At 47.7% G+C, this 14,247-nt stretch overlaps 1 protein-coding gene across 6 annotated transcripts in view; it reads right to left on the bottom strand.

Moving 5' to 3' along the window:
* The window catches only part of NIN (ninein), a 106,481-nt gene that overhangs the window by 50,860 nt on the left and 41,374 nt on the right, over nucleotides 1–14,247 (bottom strand). For all 6 annotated transcript variants that reach the window (XM_084629965.1, XM_084629967.1, XM_084629963.1 and 3 more), the window contains 2 exons: nucleotides 3,042–3,081; nucleotides 319–509 (listed from right to left, as the gene is read on the bottom strand). In XM_084629965.1, the coding sequence (XP_084486091.1) occupies nucleotides 319–509; nucleotides 3,042–3,081 (231 nt within the window). The remainder of the gene's footprint in view (nucleotides 1–318; nucleotides 510–3,041; nucleotides 3,082–14,247) is intronic.

The raw sequence follows: 14,247 nt of genomic DNA, 5'->3' as shown, positions 1-14,247 counted from the left end.
TCAGTTTAGACCCCATTTTACTGGAGAAACTATCATTAATTAAGGGCTGTTACTACCTTTTTATAAAGACAGGATCAGTCATTAGTTGACTCAAAACCGTTAAGCTCATTAGGAAGCTATCAACTGGGTTCGGATCCTGTTTTCCAAATGACCCCTTGTCTCTTTAAGATGTGCAATTATATTTATCTTAGGCATTTCTCAGAGAAAAGCAAGTCATTTTCTTGGTGAAAGTGAGGAGTCATTTCTTACGGAAAAGCCTTTACAGCACTTTGTGCCACCCCAGCTTTCCTCTGAAAGGAGAGCCCCAGAGATGGTTACCTCGCCATCCACAGTATGCAGCCCATACTGCTCACAAACGGAGATCAGCTTTTTCCTGTTCAAGTGGCCGTCTCTGGTGATCCCTAGATTCTCACAAACCTCCTGCAGCTTCTCTTCTATCCAGTCCTGGGGAGGAGATGATGCAGTCTGTGAAGCATTCAAGTCATCCGGATTCCAAAATCTCAACTGGCCTGAAACAAGGGCAGTGAGTTTGACATTATTAAAAGGAGGGATAAAAAAATTCAAAACACCATTGCAAGAAACTCTGGAGGATTTTCTAGGACTAGGTGCCAGCGTAGTTATGTCACCCAACACCTACAACTGGCTGTTTGCCAGCACTAGCAAGTTAGCTACCTTAGGGGCTTGTAATGGTGCCCATCACCACAGCATCTGGGCACCTCCTCCTTGCTTGGCAAAATTCTTAGTGAACTTCATGGGATCTTCTGCTGTGCTCCATCTCTGGCTGCGGGGGCTCCACTTGGGGCAGGGATTTTAACCGTGTGTGGGGGGTGGGGGAAGAGATTGGGTTGCTGTGTCAGTCAGTTAAAGGAGGGACTCCATCAAAGGGAAGATCTTGCAGTGTGTCTAACTCACATGCTCCATCATGGGCTTTGGGATCTGCACTATCCAACGGGAAGGCAACTCCCTTGATGCTCAAATGCCCTGTAGTCTGTAACTCAACTGGGACCTGAACCACGAGGAGCTTTGGAGACTGGGATCAAGGCCTTCAGCTGGCAGTGAATGCAGACTGGGGGCCAGTGGAGGGACAAGAGCGTAGGCTGGACGTGCTCACTACACCCTAGACGGAGGAGGAAGCGGTCAGCTGCATTCCACACAAGCTGGAGCTTTTGCAGAGTTGTGTAATCTCTGTCAGAGTTCTTCCCTCGATAGTTGTGTGTCGGCTACTAGGGCCAGACCTGGTTATCGTTAGGGTGTCCTACTGCCCTGGCCATGCTCCTACGGTAAGACGTTCAGAATCCCCCTATCCCAAAACCATCTGAATAGGCCATTAAGCAAATGTTTTGATCAAGATACGTTTAAACAATTTTCTGTCACCAGCAACCTCCACTTGAATCCCTTCCTCCAAGCAAATAAATTCAGTGCAATACTATACAGCTGAAAATGTTAATGTTTAAAGGGTTACTTGAAAGGTTTAGAAGACTTTGTTGCAACTCCCCACACCAGCCTGAACTCTCCCTTTTACACATCACACACACACACACACTCTGGGGGCTGTGAGGGAAGAAACTGGTATTTCCAAAGTAAGTGGGAAACATTTAGCCATCTCTCAAATCAAAGCAGAGTCTTCAGGGTCTTTCTGTGGCTGACCAGCCTCCTGTGATCACTGCTCTCAAGTGGTGCGCCATAGTCCGTGAAGGCAGCGTGCTCTAGTGGGCAGAGTACTGCAGTGGGTGTCAGGAGACCAGTTTCATCCCTGGGCCTGCCACTGACCTCCTGCATGACCCTGCTCATTGAACTTCCGCATCTCCTCCTACTCTTTGGACTGGGATGATTACTCCCTAGGTTTTGGTTGGAGCGTTTGGGCCACTGCTGTACAAGTGATAAGACACACACAACAAAACCTTAAGGGAACAATTTAAACTCTAGCCAAGGCAGAAGGAAATCATTTAATTCTGTGGCTCATGCTGACATCTAGTGGCCACGGAGTGCAACTCCATCGAACGCTATCTCAGCATTCCCACTGCTGGGGAAAAGCCAGGAGAGGGGCCTGTTCGAGCAGCATCTATGGTGGTGGGTCTGCACTGCGGGAGCCCAATGAACCTAGTTACGCAGCAAGAGGCTTGATGTGTGTTGGTACACAGCTCCTCCCCCAGAACTCACAGCATGGGAACCCTGAGGAGCCGGCCATCACAAGACACGGGGACCTGCTAAGGGGGCAGGAGGAGAAACAAGGGAATGGGGTAGGAAAGACAAAGCAGGAGAAGAGGGAGATGAATTAGAACTGGGGAGAGGTCTGCTTGGGACAGAAGAATGAGAATGGGTGAAGGTAGCAAGTAAGAGGAAATGTGCCCCCCCCGGGGGGGGGGACTGGGATGCAGGAAGCTGAGAACCCTTCAGGAGAGGGAGCAGGATTGAAGGTGATCTAGGGCCACTGGCCTCCAGGGTGGGGCTCAGGCAGCCACCTCTCCCAGGCCCTGCTTTTTGTCTCATCCCAGCCTTGGGGCAGGTTTCCATTTCAATATGCCACGACAGAAAACTGAAGCCCTGCAGTCTACCTGCCGTTTGTGCGAGCTGGTCACCGTTACGCAAGCAGAGACTCATCAGCCATGCTCCACTGCAAGAGCATCTAAAGCCCCCTCTCCAGCAACCTGAACGGAGCACTTCTGCACAGGCCCTAGGAACAAGCACCAGCTTCCCAGAAGCGCAAAACCAATATTTTCAACCTTTCAGAGGGACAGGTTCCAGCACACAGGGATCTTGCATCCCCAGCGAGAGTGAGCCAGGAAACTTCCTTGGTCCATGTGGTTTTTAGCCTCAGACATTTGCAGCGGTTCCTGGGCTCTGCCCCGCTGAGCATTGCCCCATGTCAGAGGCCCCTGAACAGTCCCCAGGGGAAGATGCTGAGAGCTCGCCTTACAACTAGATTAGGTCTGAATCAGAAATTCTTACCAAGAAATGGCCATTGTTTAATTTTCCTTTTTCCCTCCCTTCCCCTGCTTAACTTTACAAGACTAAAAGCAGGTGCTTCTGCTTGTTCTTACCTTCTGCTTCATATTCCTCACTGTCCTGAGTCTTCCAGTGCTAAGAAAATAATAGGTTCCACAGGTTATTATTATTCAAAGGCAGCACAGGTATAAAAGGAACTCTATGATCATCATCAGAGGAGCTACAGAATTCCAACAATGCCGAGATACTTTCATCTCCACAGCCCCCGGGGCCAAGCTGTCGATCCCAGCCTGTCTGGTGCCGTGCTCTGATAGTAGTGTCTCTATTCCAAGGTATTTCGGTGAGGGTTTGCCAGGAGCATTTCAAAATAAAAATCACACTTCCTAGAAGTGTAGTTATTGCAAAAATCAGATTTGAAGATAACCGGCTAGAGCAGAGTCTGGTTAAACCAGCTCAGTTAGGAGGAAGGAAAGAAAGATTTTTAGAGGGGCTCCGTTAAGCAAACCAGTCCATCTGTCTTTGTGATGGGAGCATGTGAATGTGAAGGGGAAGATTTAAGGAAGGGTATGTGCCTAGACTTCCAGGTTTTGGACCATCTTTCCAATTCTGGAACAGCACCAGCCATCTCTCTTCTGCTCTGGCTATATGACAACCCAGGGTGGACAAGAATGACTAGCTCTAGCAAACTACACACTATGATCTCATCAACAGCAGGTACCTGGAATAGCTGCATCTTGCACACCGCCAGGTGCCAGGTCCGGAACCCGCTTTCCTGCCGCAACAAGTCCACACAGCACACGCAGCAGATTTTCAGTGTCAAGATAAGCAGCAAGAAAGCTGCTCTGCACCCTTGTATACCGCCCCATCTGAACCAAGCTAAAATCCTGGCTCCCCCAGGCTTGAAGATGCGCTAAATTGATTGAATTAAGGCAGCGTGGGTTTGTTCACAACAGCCTTTCAGAAGTGCAAGCACACCTTTAAATCCTACTCTAGGCATTGCTTCCAGCTGTGACAGGTTAGAGACAGTTCGGGGAGAGAGCAGAGCACGGACGTGAGGTGAAATCTAGAAAAAACGCATTTGCAGACCATGGACTGTACATAGGTCCACGTGGCAAATAGGTACAACACACTAGCTTTAGCTTCCGACAGTCCGAATGGATAGCCTCTTGTAGAGCACATTGCTGTAATCCTAGCCAAATATCCCATGCACCTGGGGCTGTGGATCGCCAGCGAGTAGCTGAGCTACAGTAAAGCCCCTCATACACGTATGATCAGGACATCTGCTCACAGAACATGCGACTTAAGGTGAACAAAGAGGCTTAAACTGTTCTTTAACTTGTCCACTGTGACACGGGTGGGACAGGTCAGCCTGTACTCACCAAACCTGTCCCCCGTTTGGAAAGGAAACCATCAAATGGCTGCTGTAGGACAGGAAATGAACACAACAAGCTCCTCCTTACCTAACTAGAATATTTACTGGAGATGCTGAAAGACAAAGCAAGTCACCGATGTACTCTCCACCATCCCTATGGCAGCAGCCAGCTCCCTACAGAACGCCCTTCCCAGAGCTAGGGTGATTTTGGGTTAGCACAGTGCAACGTGGGGGTGGCGGGAACAAAATTAGGAACTCGTGTCATTGCCATCTCCTTCAGAAAGGGAACAAGTGCTGGTGAGGCAGTCTGAGCACTGGGCGGTTTGCTTGTCCTCCACCAACAGGCAGCCGTCCTGTTACGATTCCCTAGCACGTGGCAGTCAGCACCCAACTGTCTGTGCCAGGTTACTTCCACAGTTCTATATTTCACATACATTAGTTAAAGGATTTACCAAGCACTGCACAGCCATCCCTAGATATTGCTGCCCCTAATCAGCGGATGGGGCATTTCATCGCTCATGTACTCAGCACACATGAAGTCCGGCAATATTAGCTTTCATTCTAACGGCAGTATTAGCAGAGGTTACTTTTCCACAGTTAAAAAGAAGCACACAAAAGCATACGCATGTGACTGATGGATTTAGATTCAAAGTCACCCAGGACACAAAAGCTCTAAATCACAATATAAAAGTTTAATACGTCTCATTCAGATTACAGCTAAAAGCCATTAATCTACAACGTTACCATGGAAACTGGATTAGGTCATTGTACTTTTTTAGCATGGCTTCTTGCTTCTGTTTCATCACCTGGTCAACCACATGATACCAGCTCTGAACAGCACACAATTTGCATTTCCACCACTGCCTTTCTGCGTTAATGGTACAGGAGTGAAAACCAGCAGCAGAGCAGTCTGGGGTGGGGGCAATTCATGCTTCCCTAGCAAGGACCCCCACGGAAAATAAAAACGGGTCTGGAGAATGAACCACCAGAATATCCTCCAACGTGCGTGAAGAGTCCAACGCCTTCTACAGCCTCAATGGGACATCATGGATGTAAGCGAACAAGAGCTGCTCGCACAGGTGCCAACTTTCTTCTGTCCGGGTGGGTGCTCGACCCCCGCTCCGCCTCGAGGCCTTGCCCCACACTGCCCTTTCCCCCAAAGCCCCACCCTCGCCCCCGCCTCTTCCTGCCCCCTCCCTTGGTCTCCCTGGCCCCGCTCCGCTCCCTCCCCCCAGCACCTCTTGCCCACCGCCGAACACACACACCGACACGCACGCACGCCCACCACGTGACAATCGCACCAGCACAAAAAACTGAACAGTTTGCAAACAACCCATAGCCTGAAATGTATAGTTCTGGCAAATATACCAACAGAGACTAGGAACGCATTCAAACATGGAATGAATGGCCTGAACGCGTGCCGCTTAGCCTCAATGAATACTACTCCGCCAGCTCCACTCAGCAATGGCATTAAAGAATTAGGTTGGCTGGATTCCTAGTTTACCTCCAATGACCTCTCAGGAAAGAAAAATATACAGAAAACAGGAGTCGGGGGAACAAATGGCCACAACTTGTGTCTGTGGAAGTGGAAAACAGACGATACTCCTGTAGTCGACAACATACGGCCAAAGAATAGCCTCTAAGGCTCCAGAGATAGACGCAGCCTTCAAGCGTGTTTCTCAGCATCCTCCCTGAATTCCCTTTTGGTGGGAGGTGTGATTGGTTAAAGCAATCTGGATTTTAAAGCAGGAAAGGGTGAGGAGAAGTCTCTCTGAGCCCGGTTGAGTAGGGTTTACATAGAATCATAGAATATCAGGGTTGGAAGGGACCTCAGGAGGTCATCTAGTCCAAACCCCTGCTCAAAGCAGGACCAATCCCCAGTTTTTGCCCCAGATCCCTAAATGGCCCCCTCAAGGACTGAATTTACAACCCTGGGTTTAGCAAGCCAATGCTCAAACCACTGAGCTATCTCCGCCCCCTCCCCCCCTCCCCCCATATAAGTAGCATAATAATTTAAAAAATAAGAGCTGAACTGAAGCCACTGAAACTTCCAAGCACTCATTGGAGAAGCATCAGGTAATTTCATAAATCCAGACAGTGCAGAGAGGCTGAATAGTGAGCTAAACACCTGTCATCCCTGCTCTATGCTGATAATCAATTGTTGCAGACGCTGAAGGCCGAACGGCCCCGTTAGCCTGACTGCTGCGGTAATTCACTTCATCTGCAGGCGCGCTCCTCTGCCGCCCAGCATCAGGGGCTCTATTGTACTTGGCCACTGCAGCATCAGCTGGCAGGACCCTCTCCGCACCCGGACTCGTTACCAGACTGAATGCTTGACAACAGCTTCATTGTGAGGCAGCGGTACGGGAGGTCAGAGGTCAAGCAACACCCAAAATGGCTGCCACAGAAGGCAGCCAGCCTATTTCAGGAAGACAAAGGGAGACTGCCATCAGTGCTGTGGACCGTGCAGCTCAATGTCACGCAAGGCATTGTTGTAGTGGGCGGGATTGTTCTACAGCTGGATGTGGGTCACACACATTACTGAGCCCGTGTGCAGAAGGCAGAGATTTTAGGAATGTATTATTTTGACAGACACATGCTTTGCTGGGCTGAAGAGCAGATGGCTCAGGTTTTCAATGATCACTAGCTTCTAGCTCAGAACCCATGTAAGCATCTGCAGCCCGTTACATTTGCTCGCTGCGGCCTCTCTCCATAATAACTTAGCAACCTCTCCCACCCTACCATCTGCTTCAGTGAGACAGACCTTTGTTCTCGGTCCGAATATATTGCTAATTAAAATGATGATCAGGGGCTCACACTGCGCCTATTCTATCCTGCACATGTTCAAGCGATCCCTAGCACCAATGTTAACATAAGATTCTTTTCTAGGGGGGAGGGAGGGATGGGGGGGATGGCATGTGTTTGCTGAAGGGTCGACTCATTGATGCAAACAGCCGGAACAAAGATCCCCAAAACTGAGCAAGCCTCTAAACTGCAACACAATATACAGCTGCTTTCAATTACAAAGCACCACCACTAAGAGCCAATAGGGAGTCCGAACAATAGCCACTCACAGCTCCTGTTTTAAAAAGATAAACATGCTTTGGATTATCAGATTTGTACTTTGAAGACTTCAGGATACCAGATTTTGAAAAAAGTCACCGACACGATTTCTCTGCCCAACTTTGTGGGCCTCTTGGCAAGTGACAGTAGCCAGGGATGGAAGATTTTCCAGTTTCAATTACAGCCTTTTCAATCAAAAGCAAATGAAAGTATATGTTCATAGTCCTCGGGCTTTTCCCCTGATTAAGCTGTTCCTTATCTGATAAGCATGCAAATTCAGGAATAAGGCATATGGCTAGGACATAACCATCCCTCCACAGCACAATAAGGAAGGAGGCAAAAAGTTTGGGTTTTGGCCATCTTAGTAGTAGAGGATTGCCAGAAAGACTTCTAGCTAGAGTGTTATACGGGTTGTCCATCACCACGGTATCTAAATAATTTCCACCAGTAGTAAACACAAAAATCGCTCTTCAAGCCCTGTTGGCAGGGTCAAGCTTACGGTTACTGACAAGTGTAAAGGGTGCAGCGCCTGGCGTGTTTGGGGAGGTAATTGCAGGGAAGCTCCGTTGAAGAGGAAGTGGGTTTTGCCCTTGGTTCTGAGCACAGTGAGCATGGGGGTCATTTATTTGGCAGCAAGTTCCATGGGCTTGGTCCAGCTCCTTGGAAAGCTCCATCCCCTTAAGATACAAGTCTTCCCCTGCTTGTCAACAGCTTTTGCCAGTGGAACCATGCAGGCCTGGGAGGCAGCCATCATGGAAGGAAAGGACAGGCGATCAGGTAGCTAGGGCAAGCACTATACAGGGATTTGGATGTCAATGCAGCGACCTTGAGCTGGACTCTGCTGGGGAAGGGGAAGCAGTGTACCAGGGTGATGTGTCCCTGGTAAGCAGTGCAGCCTCAGGGCCGTGGGCTAGCTACCGGGAACTGCAGCAAGCCAGCCTGGAAGTTACAAATGCCTGAGTCACTGAGGTCAAATCAGCTACATGTAGCTACAGGCCGCAGTGAAAGGCTCCATCAGCGGGATGCTACATTGCAGTGTAGACACAGGAGGCATGGCTTGGGTGAGCCATGTATGAGGCTCTCTTCTCTATTCTACCTGCTGAAGCCAGGTCTCTCTGTCTACACTGCTCTTTATCCCCGCGCTATCTGGGCATGCAGTGTCTGTACGCTACACGATGCCTTAAGTACAGATGTACCTGTCAACTCTTCGTTCCTCGCTGCTGAATGGAGTCCGTTCTAACCAACGTGCTGTCGGGCAAATCATCGATTATAATTCAAAGCACAAAAAAACCACAAAGAGCTCATGGCTCTTTTTGAATGTGGGGACTATTGGCCGACCCCCAGCATCGACAGCTGCAGGAGGTAAATATCTGCAACTCTGCTTTGCTGCTCTGAAGCGTGTCAGAGGGCAGTAGGTTAATAGCTATGATTGTAACAAGTTTTTAAAGCCCACGTCTAAGTGCTTGCATGGCTGCGGCGTGGCCAAGGCGCTCCTTCCCCATCTCCCAATTAGTCTGCACGTTAAGCAGAGTAATGACTGAGATTCCGCAAACAAATTAACCACCCCCCTCACCCTCCATAGTATAAGCAGGAAGAGAGGACAGAGTAAAGGAGAAAGTGGTCAGCTTCAGACATACAAGATGAACCCTTTTAATTGGCCCAGAGGCTGGTTCAAAGAAACATCCCAATTAAGCCACTGCCCCACTTTGTCAGATCCTTGTGGAACACATTGTGCTTGGGCTATTCACTCTTAATGAAGACCGCTACAAGCCGAAAGACACACAACAGAAACACTGGCCAAGGACTGGCTTCCAAGGATTTAGTCCCACTAGCCACGTTTCTGAGAAGTGGCTTTAGAAAACGCTGAATGTCATCTTTGGGGGGTTTCAGAGTAACAGCCGTGTTAGTCTGTATTCGCAAAAAGAAAAGGAGGACTTGTGGCACCTTAGAGACTAACCAATTTATTTGAGCATAAGCTTTCGTGAGCTACAGTGCATCCGATGAAGTGAGCTGTAGCTCACGAAAGCTTATGCCCAAATAAATTGGTCTAAGGTGCCACAAGTACTCCTTTTATCTTTGGGGGAGTGGGGTCATTCCTAATCAAATCTGTAGTGTCTTTTGCTCCCCTGCAGAGCTGAGAAGTTCCCGCTACAGTCTGGGAGGCTGAAGATACACACAAGTTTTAGGGCTTCAGTACATATCAGCTGGCCCCTCTCATTTTCAGACACGCTACTGAGAGCATTACAGAAAGGTAGAAGGAAGGCACCGAGAAGCTTATCCAAGTGTTGAGCAAACTTCACGAGGACTATGCATCCCTCCTGAAAGAAAGCAGCACGAACACACCTGCCTTAGGATGTTTCATGCAGACAGAACAAGTATGGCAACTTAGTTAACTGACTGACCTTGTTAATTTACCAGCCTTTTACACCTACTTTACAGCTAACAGAAAGGAATACAATTAAGCAGAGTTTTCCTAGCTGGTGCACTTCCCGAGGAGGTGTATTAACTCTGATGTTAAGGTCAGTGCAGTACACGTGGCCTGCACCAGAGGAGATGGATTAGTTTCTCCATGGTGGCAAGCAAACACATTAGTGCACGTATCACCACAGAAGCCAGTTCTCTTCCAAGTGTATTCAAGTGACTCCTGATCCTCACAGTCTAATTACTGCAAGGAAGGCGAGATTGGAAAGCAAAGGAACGTAGAGCCATGTGGAATTGTTGGCAAGCAACACTAGCCAGGAGCTTGGTCTTTTAAAGTTCTGGTCTGGGTGATGGTGTTTTTTTCAAGTATATTTTTAAAGTTACACGTTTCCCTTCTCCCCTACAGATAACCAGGTTTTCACTGCACAGGAGTATTGCAACGTGTACGCTCTCTCTACGAACAGCTGCCTGCTCCTACCTGCAATTCCGTATTTCAACGTTCCCGCAGTGGGTGTGTGCAGGGTCAACTAGAGCACACCGGGGAAAGAATTCTGCCTCCCATCTTTGGAAAGGTCGGTGCAGCCACTCCACTCAGACAGCTGTCAAATCCACAGCAGACATGCTCCTTGTAGGGCAGTACCAAAGATCATGAGTCTTATCCACCACTTAGTGGCATGCGGCTTGCGCCCCTCAGCAGCCACAGCCCTCCAAGGAAGCAGGGGAAGGAAACAAAAACCAATGTCTCTTCTCCCTCACTGGACAATTTCCACTGAGTGCTATTGAACATTCAGTATCGGATTGACAGTATTTGGCAAACACACAGCAGAGTGGCAGGGACCCAGCATCAGCGAGGTGCTGCTGTGGCCATATGCTAATACACCCTACCAAAGTTACACTACTTCTCCTCCCTTGCACTTTCTATGGCTTGTGGTGGTGGAAGGAGGAAGAGTCTCAGTGCCCACACGATGAGATGCACAAGTTTCATCCAGCAGTACCATGGTGAAGTTTGAGATGCCCTGATTTTACAGAAAACAAGCAAAACAGGAGCTGAGATCTTTAGGTGAGCACAAGACTAGATCTATTATAAATAAAGCTTGATACAATCATGCATCTCTGGAACTGAACATTTCCAGGCTGGCAACTGGAGATGCAGGGGCTGGGAGGGGAAAGCAGCTTTCAGAACCTCAGGAATATTTATGAAGGGTCTCTTCTCAAAGCATGTGTCATTTTGGTGTGGCAGATTATGGCAGTGCAATGGAAATCACTAAGCACAAATGGAGAAGATAAGGGGATGGGAATGCCAGGAAAATCCCTATTGTAGTATCTAACAAATGCAAATAATGAAGGCACAAAGTTTTCTGCAAGCCAAGACTCACCACCCTCCAGTTATGGCAGTTCTGTAAAACTGCACTGCAAAGGAACAGAGTAAGAAGGCCAGATTTCCTTAATCTCGGTTTGTACCACAATACTCAGATTAATACTCTTGCATCAGATGGCTAGCCCAGTTATTCGTCTTCTATATTAGCTAGCACTGTAGTTACTACTGAGTTTTTACAGATGAACTGAACTGATGGCAGAAGACATGTCTCTTCTGTTCACAACACACTTCGTTAGACATGAAGACAGAGTTATAGCCAGAGCTTAATTACCGGCCCTTACTTTATTCAGAAGAACAAAGAGGCCAGAGGGAGGTATTCTGGTATTTAGTCAGCATGATCTAATGTGTAGAACAGTTATTAACATGCTACATCAACCAGATACAATCATGGATGCTTCTGGGTTTTGAGTAGGAGACACCTTACAAGGCTGGGCCAGTGGTGGCAATGCCAGACATGATCTCGGGGTAGGACTGGACAGCTCCCCAGTTTACTTCAGGAGTTACACTTACCTACAGGCCAAATGTTTAAATACAGACATGAGATTAAGTGAAGCTGCATCTTATTTACAAAGAACGCTTTTTACTCTGGGAGAAAATATTGCTCCGTATTAAGAGAGTGGCATCCAGGAGGCAATAATTCTGCAGTCGGATGTGGTTTTTCCGCTTGGCCCCAGTTCGAAGTAACAGTTTTGCATTGTAAGCCTCAGCTCCAGGCTCTGTATTCAGTTTAGGGTTGGCAGATTTTATTTTTTTTAATATATGTAATTCTTACCGATAATATCAGTGTTTATTTTTAAGCATTTTTACAGATTTTTATCGATTTAACTTTTCACAGCCGTAGGTAATTATAGTGGTTTCAGACAATTATTTAATGACAGTAGATGCAGAGATTAAAAAAATTAAAGCTTTAAAAAACTGTTCGACCACAAACTGTCAACATCACATGTCAAAATAGAGAAAGTAAATCAACAAATCAGACCTGTATTTACTATTCATTCTCTCATCCACTTGAAACAAGCCTAATTCCAGTCTAAATCAATGGATTTTGATGAGAAGTTCTCAAGCCGCGTTTTTCTTACTTCGCCTGTTAGTTTTGATCATCATCTATGGAAATATTTTCTCGACGGTTTTTGTGTGTACAGTGAAATCAACATTCACTGACATTTACCAGTAAAAACCTAATCCTTTTAAACCTAAATTATGCTAAACACACAATAGCCTATTTCCAAACAACGTATAATTATGACAAGGACTCGGGAGATGCTACATTCAGCTCAAATTAGCTCTGCCCTGCTGCCCACTTTGATCAACTATTATGCACAATCTGGCCTTGTACCACATTCTCCCCGGCCGATGTGCAGGGTACAGCAAGGGAGAGAAGTTCGGAAAGAACTATGCTATGGGAAGCTATAGATTCAACAACGCTTTGATCCCAGCTACTCTGGTTTTCCCACAGACTTTACTCAACTGAAGCCCAAGTGAGCAGACTTGAGAAGCCATTTCCCTTCACAAAAAATAAAAAAGGGACCTGTTTCTGACCTCCTTTGTAAAGCACGGAGATCAAGGGATGAAAAGCACTTACATAAGACTAGTTATTACTATTATATTTCTGAATGGATCTTATATTTCAGCTGCTTGGGCAGCATATTAAGTTTGCAATCTTACCCTGCGGTGTTGGGGTTAAAGGAACAATGCTTGGACTGGGCAGGTAGGTCACACCCATATTATTCAGCTGAGGCTCCAGACCAGTGCTTTTCTTTGATAGTGGATTGCAGTGTCTGTGCGTACACATGGAGAGCTGGGTGCAGCTGGTAGCATCAGCTATCTGGTAGCATACCTCCTGGGACCAAAGAGCCTAGATAGTTTTCTGAAATCCCAGGCCTATCCTAGCATCTCATGATAGTGTAACAGCCCTCGGGTCTAGAACCCAGGCCTGACATCTCCAGGCTGCCACCCAACGGCAGCTGTAACCAGCTCATGCTCCACTTCCCATGAGCCACTGTGGACACTGACCTTGGGAAGTTCCACCTTAGGGGTTTGACAGACAGCAGCCTAATGGCTCTTGATTGGCTGTCTGCCTTATATAAACCCAGGCAACAGCATGGATCTTCTCTAGCTGCCACGACTGTTTCCGCTCCTTGCTCCTGAATTCCTGGCTTTGTGCTCAGCTTGATTTGGACTTTGCCTCCTAACTCGGACACTGAACTTTGGTATCGACCCTGGAACCCGACTACCAACTCCTCTGATCCTCCCAGCCTCAGGTGTGGCCCTGCTCTGACCCATGGCCCTGACCGCCCTTGTTGGGATCCTGACAGACTGCTCCAGAGCTCGTGCAAGAGCTGGGCTCCTCTGCGAATCTGCAGAATGGGCCATACAGCTCTTAGGAAGGATGGCTTCCAGTCACACTCCAACTGCACTGAGCAAGCTCATGTCACCTATAGAGCTTGCAGTGCGGCCTGCAAGTGGTCAGTTATACTAAAAAGTTCTTCATAAAGAGGAAAGATGGACTAGGGCAGAGAGGCAGGTGGATGGTAAGGAGCATTCATTACATCTGCCCACAACCTTGGCAGGAGAGAGAGGGTGAGAATACAATTTGGGCACCGTGGAAAAAGCAACACTTAAGGAGAAGCCTTATTACAGCACACTCCTGGCAGCAGAACACTAACTTGCTTTGGGAGCACACAGTACTGTAGGGACGGACGTACACAACGGGGCTAAAATCGTTAGCCAACATTTGCATTGCTGGCACTGATGCTAATCCAGTTGGATTTCTCCAGCGTCACTGGACTGTTCACCTGCTCACTAGTGAATCAACATATTAACTCAGCGTTAAAATAAGAACCAAATGCTCATAAGGATGCCGCGAAGAGGTCTTTTCCCCAAAAGGCAACCTTAAAAAGTATGCTATGAGACGCGCATTTAACAGTGTGTGAAGTTCCCTTTCTTCCCTAATGTCGCACAGTGCTCTGCCTTGTATTGTCTAGGTCAGCACATTTTTGCACAGATTTAAATTTGGGCCAGTGTAAGAGGGATGGGAGGAACAGAAATCGAAAGACAAGTAGCCAGA

Source organism: Lepidochelys olivacea, assembly GCF_965140295.1.
Source record: "Lepidochelys olivacea isolate rLepOli2 genome assembly, chromosome: 6".
In the NCBI taxonomy this organism is placed as follows: Eukaryota; Metazoa; Chordata; order Testudines; family Cheloniidae; genus Lepidochelys; species Lepidochelys olivacea.
Note: the sequence above shows the minus strand (reverse complement) of the source record. Positions and strands in the feature narration are given on the sequence as shown.